This window comes from Primulina huaijiensis, chromosome 16 (assembly GCF_012295235.1).
Source record: "Primulina huaijiensis isolate GDHJ02 chromosome 16, ASM1229523v2, whole genome shotgun sequence".
Lineage (NCBI taxonomy): Eukaryota > Viridiplantae > Streptophyta > Magnoliopsida > Lamiales > Gesneriaceae > Primulina > Primulina huaijiensis.
Window position 1 is genome coordinate 16,652,870 of NC_133321.1, and position 15,066 is coordinate 16,667,935.

General features: G+C 35.2%; 3 protein-coding genes across 4 annotated transcripts; 1 reads left to right on the plus strand and 2 right to left on the minus strand.

The window, feature by feature from the left end:
* Window positions 1-1,411: 1,411 nt before the first annotated feature.
* LOC140960676 (putative pentatricopeptide repeat-containing protein At1g77010, mitochondrial) lies at window positions 1,412-4,663 on the minus strand. Its single transcript, XM_073418914.1, has 2 exons — window positions 1,618-4,663; window positions 1,412-1,562 (listed from the first exon to the last, which is right to left on the minus strand). The coding sequence occupies exon 1, from the start codon at window positions 4,440-4,442 to the stop codon at window positions 2,382-2,384; it is 2,061 nt and encodes a 686-aa protein (XP_073275015.1). The 5' UTR covers window positions 4,443-4,663; the 3' UTR covers window positions 1,412-1,562; window positions 1,618-2,381.
* Window positions 4,664-6,953: 2,290 nt separating this feature from the next.
* LOC140960886 (uncharacterized) lies at window positions 6,954-8,643 on the plus strand. 2 transcript variants are annotated; one of them, XM_073419202.1, is made up of 3 exons: window positions 6,954-7,826; window positions 8,173-8,276; window positions 8,445-8,643. In XM_073419202.1, the coding sequence occupies exons 1-2, from the start codon at window positions 7,042-7,044 to the stop codon at window positions 8,240-8,242; spliced, it is 855 nt and encodes a 284-aa protein (XP_073275303.1). In that variant the 5' UTR covers window positions 6,954-7,041; the 3' UTR covers window positions 8,243-8,276; window positions 8,445-8,643. The 2 variants fall into 2 exon arrangements, with proteins under 2 accessions (XP_073275303.1, XP_073275302.1); XM_073419201.1 differs by lacking the exon at window positions 8,445-8,643 and having other exon boundaries at window positions 6,955-7,826; window positions 8,173-8,375.
* A 1,412-nt stretch (window positions 8,644-10,055) lies between these two features.
* On the minus strand, window positions 10,056-14,831 carry LOC140962071 (uncharacterized). Its single transcript, XM_073420916.1, has 12 exons — window positions 14,362-14,831; window positions 13,663-13,791; window positions 13,086-13,178; window positions 12,846-12,925; window positions 12,281-12,394; window positions 11,930-12,003; window positions 11,629-11,705; window positions 11,246-11,329; window positions 11,081-11,173; window positions 10,896-11,003; window positions 10,713-10,787; window positions 10,056-10,632 (listed from the first exon to the last, which is right to left on the minus strand). Exons 1-12 carry the CDS (start codon window positions 14,653-14,655, stop codon window positions 10,198-10,200), a joined length of 1,656 nt encoding a protein of 551 aa, XP_073277017.1. The 5' UTR covers window positions 14,656-14,831; the 3' UTR covers window positions 10,056-10,197.
* Between the last annotated feature and the right edge of the window lie 235 nt (window positions 14,832-15,066).

Consider the following 15,066-nt stretch of genomic DNA (forward strand, 5'->3'; position numbering starts at 1 on the left):
GTGGATATTCGAGATTTTTTTGCGCGGAAAATCAGAGAAACCACCTATGTTACTCGACATAGATATTTGTGAAGCAGTTGAAGAAAACAAGAATAGTCAGTAGTCTTTTAGCTCCTGTTATTTATATGCGTTCGGTTATGGAGTCTGGGATCATTCTATCCGGATAGGCGAACATTTTAATTCAACAAAAACATTTTACGGTTCATCAATATTTTTTTTATTCTGCGCTATGACTTTTGCGTGAATATCTTATACGAAACACACTTGAGATAGTATTCTTGGTAACCTGAGTTTGAACTCGTTTAATTTATAAATGTTGAAGTAAAACAATTGTCGATGTTTGTTAGAACAATTGAAACATGATGCTTGAGTTGTTGTGCAGTTTAAAATATTTAAGTTATATCATTACCATCATCTATAGCTTTTGGTAAAGCGGTAAGCGCTCAATCTTACAATTGATATCAGAGTCAATGTCACGAGTTCGATTATGGTTTAAAAAATTTATGTTGCACAATTACCACAAGCTATATTTTTTGGCAAAGCGACAAGCGCTCGATCCTACAATTAGTATCAGAGTAAGATCACGAGTTCGTTTCTCATTGATTACAAGGAGTGCAATTATTGAGAAAGGGTTTTTCGGGGTGTAATAATTGTCGTTGCTTATTAGAACAATTGAAATGCGAAGCTTGGACTGTTGTACGATTTAAAACATTTTAATTGCATAATTAGCTGCAGCTATAACTTTTGATAAATCGACAAACGTTGTGTCCGACAAAAAATTTGTTGTCAGATTTGCCCCTAAATTATATCATAATAACCCTTTTAATTGGTCTCTATCTTAACTAAAGATTTAGTTTGAACTTCACTTGAAAGATAGAATCACATATTGATATTATACCATATCGTTGAATTGATTCAATAGCATATAACAAAAATGATTAATAAATAATAACGTAATAGTTTTCAACTAAAAAAACTTGATTTGATTGATTAGGTTATAAGTAGAGTGTAAACGAATCGAATCGGTTCGAAAAATATTTGGTTCGTATTAGAACCGAACTCAAACATATTCGAACTTTTTGAGTCAAACTCGAACACAAATTATATTATTTGCGTCGCAAACTTTGATATTTTATTAATATAATAATATAAATATATATTAAATAAATAGATTTCGAACCTTTTGAATATTTATTTTCGAACAATAATTTTAACAACTAGCAAATATGGTCGAATCTTTCTAGCCGAAGGCAAACAAATGTTTTGTAATTTTCCGAACTTCGAATCAAACTCAAATATAACTATTTTGATCTGAATTTGAGTCTTAAATTATTCGTCACTATTTTGAGCCGAATTTGAGTATTAAATTATTCATCATATTAAGCTCGATTCGATTCATTTACACTATTAGTTTTATAACTAAAAGATATGACTAACCTTGTATCAGTTGTTCAATATATTTCTTTTTCTCAACTGCTTGTATTCGGAGGACTTGTAACTGATATCATAACTATTGAAACATTTATAAATATCTACATTTTTCTTAAGAAAAAGCACATCCCCTTGGGACCGAGATTGGCTCATTGATCACATTGGTCTTCGGCCGTATTTGATAACATTGGTCTTTTCCACCGCTGAAGATAATGAACTCCTCAAGAACCTTTGATATATTCCTCGGTACGAAACCAAACTATCCGTACTTGGACATTCTCTCCCATTTTTCATAAAATCTTTCCAAATTAAGGTAGTTTCAGTTTCTGGATGATCGTAGTTACTTGAAAGAATTCACTCAAGAGTCATCTTCTTACCCGTAGAATCACCTACAGTCCTTGCACTATGCTAATAATTGGTTTAGAGTGCACTTATTTGAAATCCAAGATGTTGCCAACCCGAAAAATTTTGGTATCATCGACCATCGTTCTCAATTCTATATTTTCAGTCTCTCTGAGCTTCTTAGCCATTTTCTTATGGATTTAATAAACAGTTGATCAGATAGTTGAGGCAAAGCAAACCACGTTGATTCCATGCCTTTAGGCTCTACCACAATGTTGATTTCCACGTCTCCCTTAGCTTCATTGATTTTTGGAGCATTGACAGTCACAGATCGAACCAAATGGGAACGACCATGATTGCCTTCATCACTCCGATTCATCCAAGCATTTAGTTTGATTTAAGCAAACTAAGTTGTTTCTTCCAACATGATGGTTCATCTAGGTGCTTGGAATCAAAGGTTCCTCCCATAAATTATTTTCCTTTCGAGGCACCAGATTCTATTATGTTATGCATGAATAGCGTATAACATTACTCACTAGAAAATAGCACGGCCATTCCATGTCCACCAGCCAAGTCTCTTATCTCATGGCATTTTCTGAATTTCGCTCTTAGACATTACACCAGCTTCTGCCCGGATTTTTTTGGATTTTAATGTCTTTCATCACCCGTCTCACCAGTGCCGATTTTTCCCAGTCTCCTCCTGAAGCTAATAGGCCCGATAATTGTACAAGAGCATCTGAATTATGCGGATCTAGTGCAATAATTCTCTCGGCTACTTTGTTGGAAAGAGACTTATCTCCATTTGTTATGCACCCTCTTAAAATCGCTGACCACATATCTGAGTCAGAATGAAATGGCATCTCATTAATAAGATTAATAGCTTCTTCAAGAAAACCTGCCCTTGCAAGAAGATCAACCATGCAGGAGTAATGTTCGATCCCAGGATCGATATGATACTCGAATTTCATTCTGTGGAACCAGTTCTTTCCTTCTTTCACGAGTCCACAATGATCACAAGCAGATAAAACTGCAGTAAATGTGAGTTCGGTGGGGGAAACACCTTCTCGTCTCATTTCACGAAATAGATTTAGTGCTTCAATTCCATGACCGTTCGTAGCATAACCCATCAACAAAGAATTCCATAGAACTGCATCAAATTTCATTATTCCATCAAAAATTTTTCGACCGGAGTCAACAAGACCACACTTGCAATAGAAGTCAACGAGGGAGGTAGCTATGACCTGATCAAGATCCACACCAATGATGGTAGCTCTAGCAAAAACCTGTTCACCAAGTTCAAGAGATGGAATACTGGCACATGCACTAATGGCACCAGAGAGGGTGAAACTATCCATTCTCCAGTTGGTCTCATTCATCTTGCAAAAGAGATTTAATGCTTCAATTGGACGGCCATTTTGAGTCAAACCAATGATCATGGAATTCCATGAGATCAAGCTTTTCGATTTAATGTCAACGAAAATGCACTTTGCTTCCTCGATTCTATCGCAATTACAGTATATAGTGATCATAGAATTCAGTAAAACAGTATCATGAGTTTCAAGTTCACCAAATAGCTTGCAAGAATCGCTGTGACTCCCACACTTTGCATACGCATCAACGAGAGAACTCGCAACAACAAGGTCATATAAAGTTCCTAACTTATGAGCATGAGCATGTAGTTGCATTCCATTTTTAAGAATACCTACACTACCACAGGCCCTTAGAACACAAGACACAGTAGACAAGTCTCCCAAAATACCCTTTTTGTGCATATTGTTGAATAATAACAAAGCCTCCATGGAATCGTCATTAGCAATATATCCTGAAATCAAAGAATTCCATAACACAGCACAAGGACTAAACTTAAGTTCAAATATCCTTCTTGCATCATTCATCCTACCACAATTTGCATATACTGCTATTAAAGATGACAGGGAATAATCATCTGGATCCTCCATGACATTCAAAAGATGACTCGCGCTATCTAAGTCACCACATTTTGCATACATGTTAACTAGAGAACTCTCCATGACCGAATCAAATTCAATGTAATCAACTATCATTCTAGCATGAACCTGCTTCCCTAAATCAAGGCCTCCCAACTCTGTGCAGGCTCCTACTACAGTTGCCAAAACAAACGGATCTAAGCTCGAAACACCACCCGTTTTGAGTGCTTCCCACTTTAAAAACTCTTTAAAAAAGCCCAAAGCCATGTTTGGTTGTCCATTCCTCGCATACCCGTGAATCATTGTATTCCATGCAATGCCATTCTTCCACGGCATTTCATTAAACAACCGCCGCACAACATCCAACTCACCCACTTTTGCCAAACCCGAAATGACTGCGTTCCAAGAGAACTCATTTTTCTCAGGCATTGAGGAAAAAACGTCCAGCATCCCAGTTTTATGCCCGTCCTTCGCATAACCTTCGAGAAGGGTATTCCAAGAGAACAAATTCCTCTGGGTCATTTCATCAAACAACCGCCGAGCATAATCTATTCCTCCACATCTGCCGTACATTTGCAGGAGGCGATTGGCAATGGAGAGAGTGGAAGACAGAACACCCTTTTTTATGAAGAGAAGGTGAAGCTGCTGCCCACGCGTAATGGAATCGTGGGTGTTCAACGAATTGAGTAAACGGGCACACGACTGCAAATCTTGAACGCTCATGGTTCAAGTAAACAATTTTTTTGACAAATGGCGCACGATTACATTTGCAAACTACCATCTATCTTCTAGAACACCACCAAAATCAAGAATATGGCGAAGTGGACGTAAATACAGCTGCCATAATCAAGGACGTCATATTCATTATTCAGGATTATTTCTTTTTTGGAAAAAAGAAATAAGAAAAAAAAGAGAAATCATAAAGCCACCTCCCCAAGTCTGGATTGGATCCTTCATCACCCCTGGTTTCTAGAAACAAATAATAATAAAATATCAATTTTAATTGAGCAAAAATTTGTGTGAGACGGTCTCATATATCGTATTTTGTGAGACGAAACTCTTATTTGGATCATCAATGAAAAAATATTACTTTTATGCTAAGATTATCTCTTATTTGAGTCATCCATGAAAAAATATTAATTTTTATTGTGAATATCGGTAGGGTTGACCCGTCTCACAGATAAATATTCGTGAGACCGTCTCACAAGATACCTACTCTTTTAATTGATATTTTTATTCATTTTTAAACTATAAATATACCTCAAAAAATTAATTAAAATAAATTCTCAGTTTTATTTGTTAAATCATCACACCTATACCTTTCATGTCATTATTCATTCAAATGAGAGAAAATTAAAATATAAAAAATATTTTTGGAATTCCAATGTCATGAACACCAAAACATATAAATTCATCCTCATGAAACAAATAATAAAAAAATAAAACAAATTTGTAAACTATGTTATAGGTTGACCAATAATACAATTTTAAAACGCCATTCAAACAAGGGAGTTTCTAAAATATTCTAGAGTCGCATTTTAATTCATCCATATTTGTTTATCAATATCCCCAATATATTGACTATAATGGAAGCATTTTTTGTGACGAGCAATACGTGGCCACTATTATTAGGTCGACCTCGAATATCATCTGCGGTGGCTTTTAAATCACGTATATCAAGTAAATCAAGAGAAAAGTAAATCAAGAGAAGATTGCAGATAAACTCGACTATCATTGAGTTAGAAGATGGTTGAAATATTTTTTATATATATAAATCTTAGATTTCGTGGAACGCCTTTAGCTCCTTTTAATTTTGAGTATGTCTCTTATGAGACGGTCTTACGAATCGACGGGTCAATCTTACCGATATTCACAATAAAAGTAATTCTTTTTCATTGATGACTCAAGTAAGATATCCGTCTCACAAAATACGACCCGTGAGACCGTCTCACACAAGTTTTTGCTTTTAATTTTTGTCCAATATTTAAATTATTATAATTAAAAAAAAGACCAAATATATGTCCTATATCCTAACCTTTTAATTAATGCCCAAATCCTAGGGTTTGTATCTTCCCTATTCCCTAACATGACACTTTTCTTTTATTACTAATGAATATTATATTATATGGCTAGAAACTGCCCTGATGTTATATCACTATATAGAGAAGTTATTAAGTTGTAGAGAGAAATTATGTTCAATATATATAGATTTTATAGTCATGAGATATTAATTAACATGTAATTGATATTATATAATATCAATAAAACATAAATTAATTTTACCTTTTGCAGTTTATTATTTATTATATTATTGTATCATTTTCTTTATTGGTTGATTTTAATACTAACCAAGTCGATCTCTTCATAANTATAGACACACACACACACACATACACAAAAAAAAACATACACGACTCGTTGTAGTAGATGAACGTTTAATTAGATGGGAAGAAGTTTGATTTCCTTTACAAAAATTTTATAAGACGAAAAAGTCGTACAAAGTTTGTCTAACGTAATTAGAGTGGTTTGCAGACTAATGCGTTAGACTCTTGTTAGCCCAAAGATTTACTTTACTTAATTTTGTATCGTCATAAAAAATATAAATTTCATATAAACTAGTGTAATGACGCAGACAATATAATATTTTTTATAATTCATTTGGTTTATATTAAATGCAGATCAAAATATAATTATAAAAAATAATGAAAACCTACAATGTAAATTTGATATATGAATAAAAAATAAAAATAAAAAAGGAGAAAAATGAAATTTAACCTGCCACTTGATATTTAAGAGATAAAAATTATATTAACTAAACTACAAGTGACTTGCACTAAAATTTTATTACTTTATTATAATATAATTATTAAAACATAATATGATATAAAAAATTAGTTAATTTAAGTATGTCAAATTTAATAATATAATATTGATAATTATTGGGGTGAATAGCATATGGAAAACGAGGAAAAAAAAGATATTAAATCTGACAAATAAATGTTTCCCATCAAATTTCAAAATGAAAGCAAACATAAAATTAAAAAAAAAAATTGGAGAGAGACAAAACCGAGGAAATTTGGGGAGAAAGAAAGGCCCTACGCCCCCACATCTAGAAATTCTTGACTTTTTAAACATAATAATAATAATAATAAATAAAAAAACAAAAAAAAAACCAATAAAACACTTTATATTTAATTTATTTTTCTATCATCAAATTAAAAGCTAATTACAGTGTACCTAAACTCATTGATAACAATCCAACCACAACCCAACTTGTCCATATCCTCCAACTTTTGCCTCATTTTCACTCCAAGAACAAATCATGTACGATCCAAGAACACACGATCGCCCAGGTCACTTTTATCCCAATCCGGGCTCGGACAGTTTCATAGGAGGTGTCAGAAAATCATCGCAATATAATGACGGTAAGCATAGCAACACGTGCCGCGAAAAAATAGTTATGTTCCGACCCGAAAATCACCAGGAATCCATGGAAGGTGATGATTCAGGTGTTTGCTCCCCGCCCTTATGGAAGAACAATCCAAGCCCACCAAAAAGTCCCTCAGAACCCCTTTTAGGAGACCATAATTACAGGTCTTTGTCGCCAAATTCAAGAACACAAGCCATTGTTAGAGGACAGTGGGAGCTCATGGAAATGGTGAAGAACATGCCTGAGTCATCCTACGAACTCACCTTAAGAGACCTTGTCGAGAATCCCACCACAGATCAAACGGAAACAACATCGCCGAAATACGAAAGATCGTCGATAATTCTGCAGCAAAGGGGAGAGACGAAGGTTACGAAGCAGGAGAGTTATAAGAAACATGAAAAGCATGTGACGAGAAGCGGGAGTTTTGACAACAAGGGGCTGTTTCTGAACATGGTGTTTCCGTTTTCTTTCAAGTCCAAGAAAAAGAAGGGCTTTGCGAGTAATAATAGCGGTAAAGTTTCTCCCAAGCATGAGATAGTAAAGGGTGTTGCTGAAAAAGATTGGTGGAAGAAGAAATTTACGGGTTCGAGCGATAGTGATAGTAGCAGAACGAGTAATAATAGTGGCAGCAGCGGCAGCAGCGGCAGTAGTGGTGGCCGGAGCACCAGGAATACACGGTATGTCAAATTCTGGTGTTATTTTGCTTTTCTTTGTGTGGGATACAATTTGTTTTTGTTTTTTTTTTTGAACTTGATCAAGAATCTGAGACCGTCTAGAAATTTTGTTGTCGGTCTTTATCTCTGTTCGTTCACTTCCTTAAACAGAGAATAAAATAAATCTTCCCCCATCGAAAAGATAAGTTTCGTTGATTTCTTGGCAAAATCAACTTCTAAAATTCTACGCAGAATTAAGTTTCTTTTCTCGATACTAAACAAACTACGGTTCTATACTGGCCTCACAAGAAGTATACAGAATATTAATGAAGAATATTATTATTATTATTATTATTATTTTCTGATGCAGAACAAGATATGGCTTCCTATCTGGTTGTTGTCCCTGTTTCTTCAATGGCAAAAGACAAAAGAACCCGTAGATCGGAGGAATAACCCCTTTATGTTTCTTTAATGGTATGTATATTGATTGATATACTAGTTTTAATTTCAGTGAATTAAGCGCTTTGAATAATCAAAGGTTTTGAATATATAGAGAAATATTCAAAGGGATAATTTGAGTGAAGCATTTGTATATTCTTTTATTTCGTTGATGACAAGTTTAAAATAATTTTATTTGGCAAGAATATGATCAGCCTGCAGATTCTGCTGGATATTGTTCTACAAATTCCCAATATAAAACGTAACCTTGGGACCCAATATAAGAAAATAGCCGACCTTGCTTGGGATTAGGAATTCAAAATTTATGGTTAATTGCTCTTCTTGTATAGTTCGCAATAAATTTAGGCCATTTACTTTATTTGAAGTTTGAAAAATGCATTATCCATTTGTCCCGCTTGAAGTTTCAAGAAAAAAAATGATTATTTTACTAATTTAAAGATATTATTTTCCATTTTTGCCTCTTCTGAAGATCGACCTCAATGCCAACTATCTTCATATACGAGATTTATTTGAATGCTAGGACGATTATTGACATTTATGGTGAAAATGTGAATGGTGACAATTTGCTTACATCTATTAAAAGCCGATGATATCAAATATTCGTCCATATCTTTATATCAAAGATAGCATTGATTTGAAGCCATCCGGCATCAGAGTGATGCAACACATGCAACATAATAAATTAACTTGTGCATTCACATTTCATGTTTTGTGCAAACACAACAGAATAAAATTTGACATCCCAACCATATATTAAAATAAATTTTAAATATATATGCAATTGTCTTCAAATCATTCATATCTGTAATTTATACTTTGATGTCGATTGATACCCAAAAAATGACAATCGAATTGCGGCAGCATTTGAATTGATGGTCATCTTGGATCTAAAAAGTAAGATATTTATGTAAAAAATAATAACCCCTGATATTACAAAACAAATTTGAAAAATTAAGAAGCTCTCCCTACATTTATATATGGTTTCACAAGATTCAAACCATATATATATCTTGCTCAAGAGAAACGAGATAGCTCATAATTACCGCGACCAAAGAGACGCAGGTATCTAAACTTCTGTACTTCAATTACACAATTAGATAGACTCGAATCACAAAATCTTGATCGAGAAAATCGAAATGTTTATCATTGACACAAAGAGATGTATGCCGGTCATCTAATATTACAATATGTTAGATGCAGTATATTATGTGCACAAGTAATGTCAATGCATACCATAATATCAAATTCAATGCGTGACGTGCTTGGACTTATAGCAGCCCACCGTGTAACCATAGGTGTCATTTATTTCGATTTGGGACTCTTGAGGTCAAATAATCAATAAAGCCAGACAAGTGTGTGGTGCTAGGCTGATAAATATGAACCATAACCTATGAAGTAGAAACATTTAATGAATCCTGGACCACTTTTCTCACAAGGGAGCCATCAAACTCAAGTTAGAAAATTTACCTCTGCGTGCCAAAATGGTAGGCATAAACCTAAACAAAGTAGCTACCAAAGTATTGGAAAAGTGAAAATTTAATGAAACACGTTATATCTCATGCCAGACATATACTATCCGTTAAAAGTATCATTGAGTATGCTTGGAGCAGGTGTAAGTGCATTCAAATTTCACACATCAAATGTAGTCCATGTTATACAATATTCCATTCTGCAGTGGCCCGAGGGGAGGGGGTTGGTGTGGAGATTATACAAAGGGGCCCAGACTATGATCCAAAGATTCAAGGGGAGTCAAAATCATGTCACATATGTGTGTGTCTATGTTATAAATATAAATTAAACTAATGCATATTTATAATTTATATTTATAAAACATAAATGTAACAATCGAACAATGTTAATTCCAACTACTACAATGCAAAATTTCTTCAAGAGCTAAATAGGCTAGCCACTTGTTTGCAAATGAGGCTCTAATTAATTACCTGTTTTTCTTGGCTTTGGCCAACTTCTTTTTCTTCTTCTTTACCGCTTTTGGAACCTTATTCTTTCTTGCCTCCCTTTTCTCTTCTTTCACTTTCTTCTTGTTCTCTTTCCGAGCTGCTTTCCTGTCTAACGGTGTTGCCTCTGTATCACTACCTGAAGAAGAACCCTCCTCTGAGTCACTTGATTCAGTTTCTGATTCGGCCTCCAGCAAGTCAGTTGAGCAGGGGGTCGATGCAAGATTTTCTTTTACAACCTCCACATTTGGATTTTGCTGCTCGTTTTCTGATATGGAAGAACTGGCGAGAGAAAGAGCTTTATTAAGACCTGTAATCGTCTGATAATACATATTTCTTGTGTCTTTCCCACTGATGATTTGTTGAACATCCTCCTCTGCGTTCTTCACATGATCCAAAGTCTTTGGAATGTACGACTAAAAGGGAAAAGAGGGATTTTGAATAGTGTGTTTCAAATAAGTCATGAAGAAATTGATCCATTTCAAAGCTTTCAAACCTGCACAAATACGGAGTCAGCAATTTCTTCCTCGGCAGAGATTTTGTCACCTCTAGCCAAAATTTTTTCTTGCGCCTGCAAATGATTTGAAAATGTTAAGAATGAATATTTCCCAAGTCATTAAAAGATGCAATTAGAATTTATGATGACTCCGGGGATGAGCGCATGTGAAATAATTTGTACCTCTTCAAGATAACTGTCCACGGAATCATCATCTATAGTAGGATCCACTATAAAATCAAACAATTCCCGAATTGTCATGACAGCTACCCCATTCTTCTTAAAGAAATCCTGCGGCCAAATGAGAAGGCAAATGTAAGTTTTCTGCCTGAGGATACAAGAAAGGAAGTAGTAGAAGAAACACTTACGGAAACATGAACACAGTCCTCTCGAAGGAAATCAAGGGCATGGGGATGGTCAAGATCAACTGATTGAGAGACATCAATTATGTACAAGTGACCCTGCATTACACGAGAAGTTAATTATACAAAGTTCTGCATGTAATTCTTTCATAACAGAAAATAAATGCTTACCTCAAAATAGAGTATGTTATACTCGCTAAGATCTCCATGCACAAGCTTGCACTTTTGATACAATGTTCGCATCATCATGATCATCTGCAACACAACACAAAACAGAAAATAATAAAGAGAGGATTCTAACTGGCATCGGTTTGAAGAGGAGTTTCAGCACTGTAATATTGGATGCCCTCCCTCAGGGATCATGTGGACAACAAAAGTCACATCATCTTATTTACGTTGTCCTAACCATGTATAGTTATATTTTTTTTTCCTATGATACTACAGAAAATAACACTATTTCAATGAGGAATGAAAAATAATTTTTATCCAGAATTGAAGATACAGCTACCATAAGTGCAAACCAAAAACATGTTGAAAATGACATCCAACCACACCTCCATATAGCCTTCACGTAACTTGTCGAGAGATAAGGCAGCATCCTTGAGCCGAGGTGCAGCCCAACCTGCCGTGCCTGTCATTCAAAGAGATCACGTATACCACTGAATCAAATAAAGGTTTTCTCAATCATTAGCTGATATTTTGAGACAAATCACAATTTAAAAATTTTCAGCTTATTTGCAATGGGTATCCAAATTCAACAAAGTCGATTTTAATTGGAAGAAAAATGGAAGAAAAAAATTAACAAAGCTACAAGAAAATATATAAAGTGTTAACACAATGATAGATTGATAGTACCTATGAATTCCATGACCAGGACATGAAGCCTCAGAAGAAGTGGAGCTGGACACCTAATTCCTGCTGCCCTTAGCCTTCAATTTATCACGACCATATAGAAAATGGAATAGGAATCAACACACACACACAGGGTAAACATAGGAAACAAATGCTAAACGATGCATTGGAGAGAAAAATCCTATTCTAATCATTTAAACAAATTATTTCAGTTTACAATCTCTAACTTGAGTATTTGGAATATAAGGAACACTACTTACCTCGACAGGTTTTAAAGGATTCATTAATTGTTTGAATGGAAAAAAGTAATTCCACGTAAAGTTCTCAGTTTCATTCAACAACGAAATGGCTTACCTCATAAGATTTCTCATTTCTTTCTCAGCCCATGTTTTAACCATTTTTCTAGGATTGTGCTTGCAGTATCCATATCTGAACCTGTAATCACCTTGTACATATCGATCTCTATCCCTGTTTGTTAATGCAGATATAGATGGATCATTTCAGCATAGGGAACAGTGATAATTCAAAATGGCAACCAACATATTCTAGAACCACAAAACTCAAAAAATGAACATTAGCGATAAAACACAGCCACCACTTAAATCCTCCAACAAAAAAGGGAAAGACAACAGACTGGGAAGGCTAGCAGGATATTAACTGTATGAAGGTTTATTTTCGAATATAAAGGATAAAAAAGGCAAGATGTTTTGTTATATCAGGCTAAGCTAATATTCTACATATTTGCATAAGAACATATCCCTTGAGACAAGAAGACTAAATAAGTAGATTTTATTTTTTATATATGCAAGAATTTCACAAAATAATCATATTCTAAGTTGACTAGATTCATCAGCTACAACTCGGTAAAATACATCACAATATGAATGGTGGAGACAAAGAATAGGTAATCGGGCCATACTTGAATACGAGAACTGAAGTTTTGTAAACCTTGATCGCCAGTTCTTGACCATCAGATTTTGTGGCATGATAGACATTTGCCTGTTTAAAAGAAAGATAAAGCAGACTGAATTTAACAATGTTGTATCTGAAACAGATAATAAAAAGATCGAGAAACTATGAACTTCCCAGATAAAGTGGGAGGAGAGACGGAGTAAAATGAGGAAATGTAAACATTCTAAACATAAGACCACAAACATACTTCTTTTCCAGTTGAAATGCAGCCGTTAATATCACGAAATACACCACGGTTCAGCATTTTGAATAAAACCATACGGGTTCTTGGGTCAATAGCCTGATAGCAAGGAGAGATTGTTAAGCACAATAGTAGGATCACAGGCTGATAGCACTCCAAAGCATAGTATCATGCACCTCAAAAACTTCTTCCTAATAACAAGGATATTTATGAACTAGGAACACAGAGAGAAGATTTAAGTCTAGTTGCCATAAGCACATTTAAAATTGGTCCTGACATATGATTAACTGAAAAGGTATAAAATCTGATCGGCGAGTATCCTGCATCTGCAAGCCAATGCACTCACATACCATGTAACGAAGAAATGCGCCAAATAATGTAATGAAAAAAATTGAACTATTTGTGGCAAAATTGTAATTACCGCACCATCAATTTGATGGATGAATGTAACAGCAGAAACATCATGATGTCAGGAGAAGAAGAGATACAGAGATTGGCAAGCAAAGAATCGTTTTTCCAGCAGAGCAAATGAAACAATGAAAGATGTAGGGCTTCCATGAAAATTCAAGTATGCAAAAATTACCTGTTCGACAGTGGCACGGTCAGCTTTCTCAGTTGTCTTAGTCTTGCCAATGGCCATATCACGAACACTTTCACGAATTGCAGTTGTCACAGAATTTGACATGCCAACTTTAAACCTGCCTTCCCACTCCTGCATATTTTAAATAGCCTGTAAGAAACTATGCGACATACTACACAGGTTAAACACTGCCAATCACAACATATCTGATCAATGTCTCAGCAAGAAGGATTTCAAAAAATCACATACGTAGCTAGCACATTCACACTTCGCATTGGATTAAACTATGCAAAACCGTTGATAAGATAAAGTAATCGAACACCACCTCACTTCTTAAAAAATCTAAATCTTTTTTCATTGCTACAAGTGGAGGACCTAAGAATTGTGTGGGGGCGGGGGACCAATATTTGGGGGTGAAACTAACTATTTTATATAAAACTAAGCAAATAATTTCAAATCTTGTTCGATCGCCCCTTCGCCCCATACCAGGTCTCCCTGAATACCACTACAAATTTCAAAAAATCCAAAATTCTAATCACTTGATGTCTCAAGAATAGCTTAATAGGTCGTAATCCAAGAAACCACAAAATACATTCCAGAAATTCAGAAATCCAAGGAGCGTACACCTAAATTTCAGGAAAAAACCAGTCTTTAAAACTAACAGACAAAACCCGCAAACATCATTTAACAATTCATTGGCACCTCCAAAGGTGACGCCCTGATATGACTCGAAAGTTTCTGGGATTTATTGGATACAGGCTGGAGCGACGAAGTGTTAGGCCGGGAATGGAACCCGCCATGAGCATTGGGCCGCCTTGTATGTAGCAAAGTGAACGAACCGTCTAGCGTCCCACCTTCTGCATCATCTATCGAATCCAAGTAATCCAACGCCTCCCCAATTTCTGAATCCGATGAAAGAGAGAACTCCTCTTCATCCTCGTACTCCTCCTTCACTTGCTCGTTTTCATCTTCCTTCTGCAATAATATAGTCGGCATCTTCGCACCGTGGGTATGCTTGACACTCTGTTTCGTAGTTCTGGGGTAGAATCAGGGACTGTTGGTTGGAAGCGGCGCGTGGAATATGAGCGACTTGAGGTTTCCTAATTGCACAAGAAGTCCAAATCCAAGGCCCAACCGATAATTCATAATTGGGGTTACGACCCGATTACGAGGGTCGAAATCTTGATGTTATATTTGGATTCGAATTATATCGGATCTTTACTCATTCCGGATTCGGATTCGGATTCAGATTCGGATCCAGATCCATCAGGCTACCATGTTCGAGTAGCTTAAACTAATGTTATCTTGATTCTTGAATCTGGAATCTAAACTAATAAATATTGCATTTATCTCTCATTGGAAAATCATTTTTTTTTATGTGGGAGATTTATAAAAGAAAATGATGTT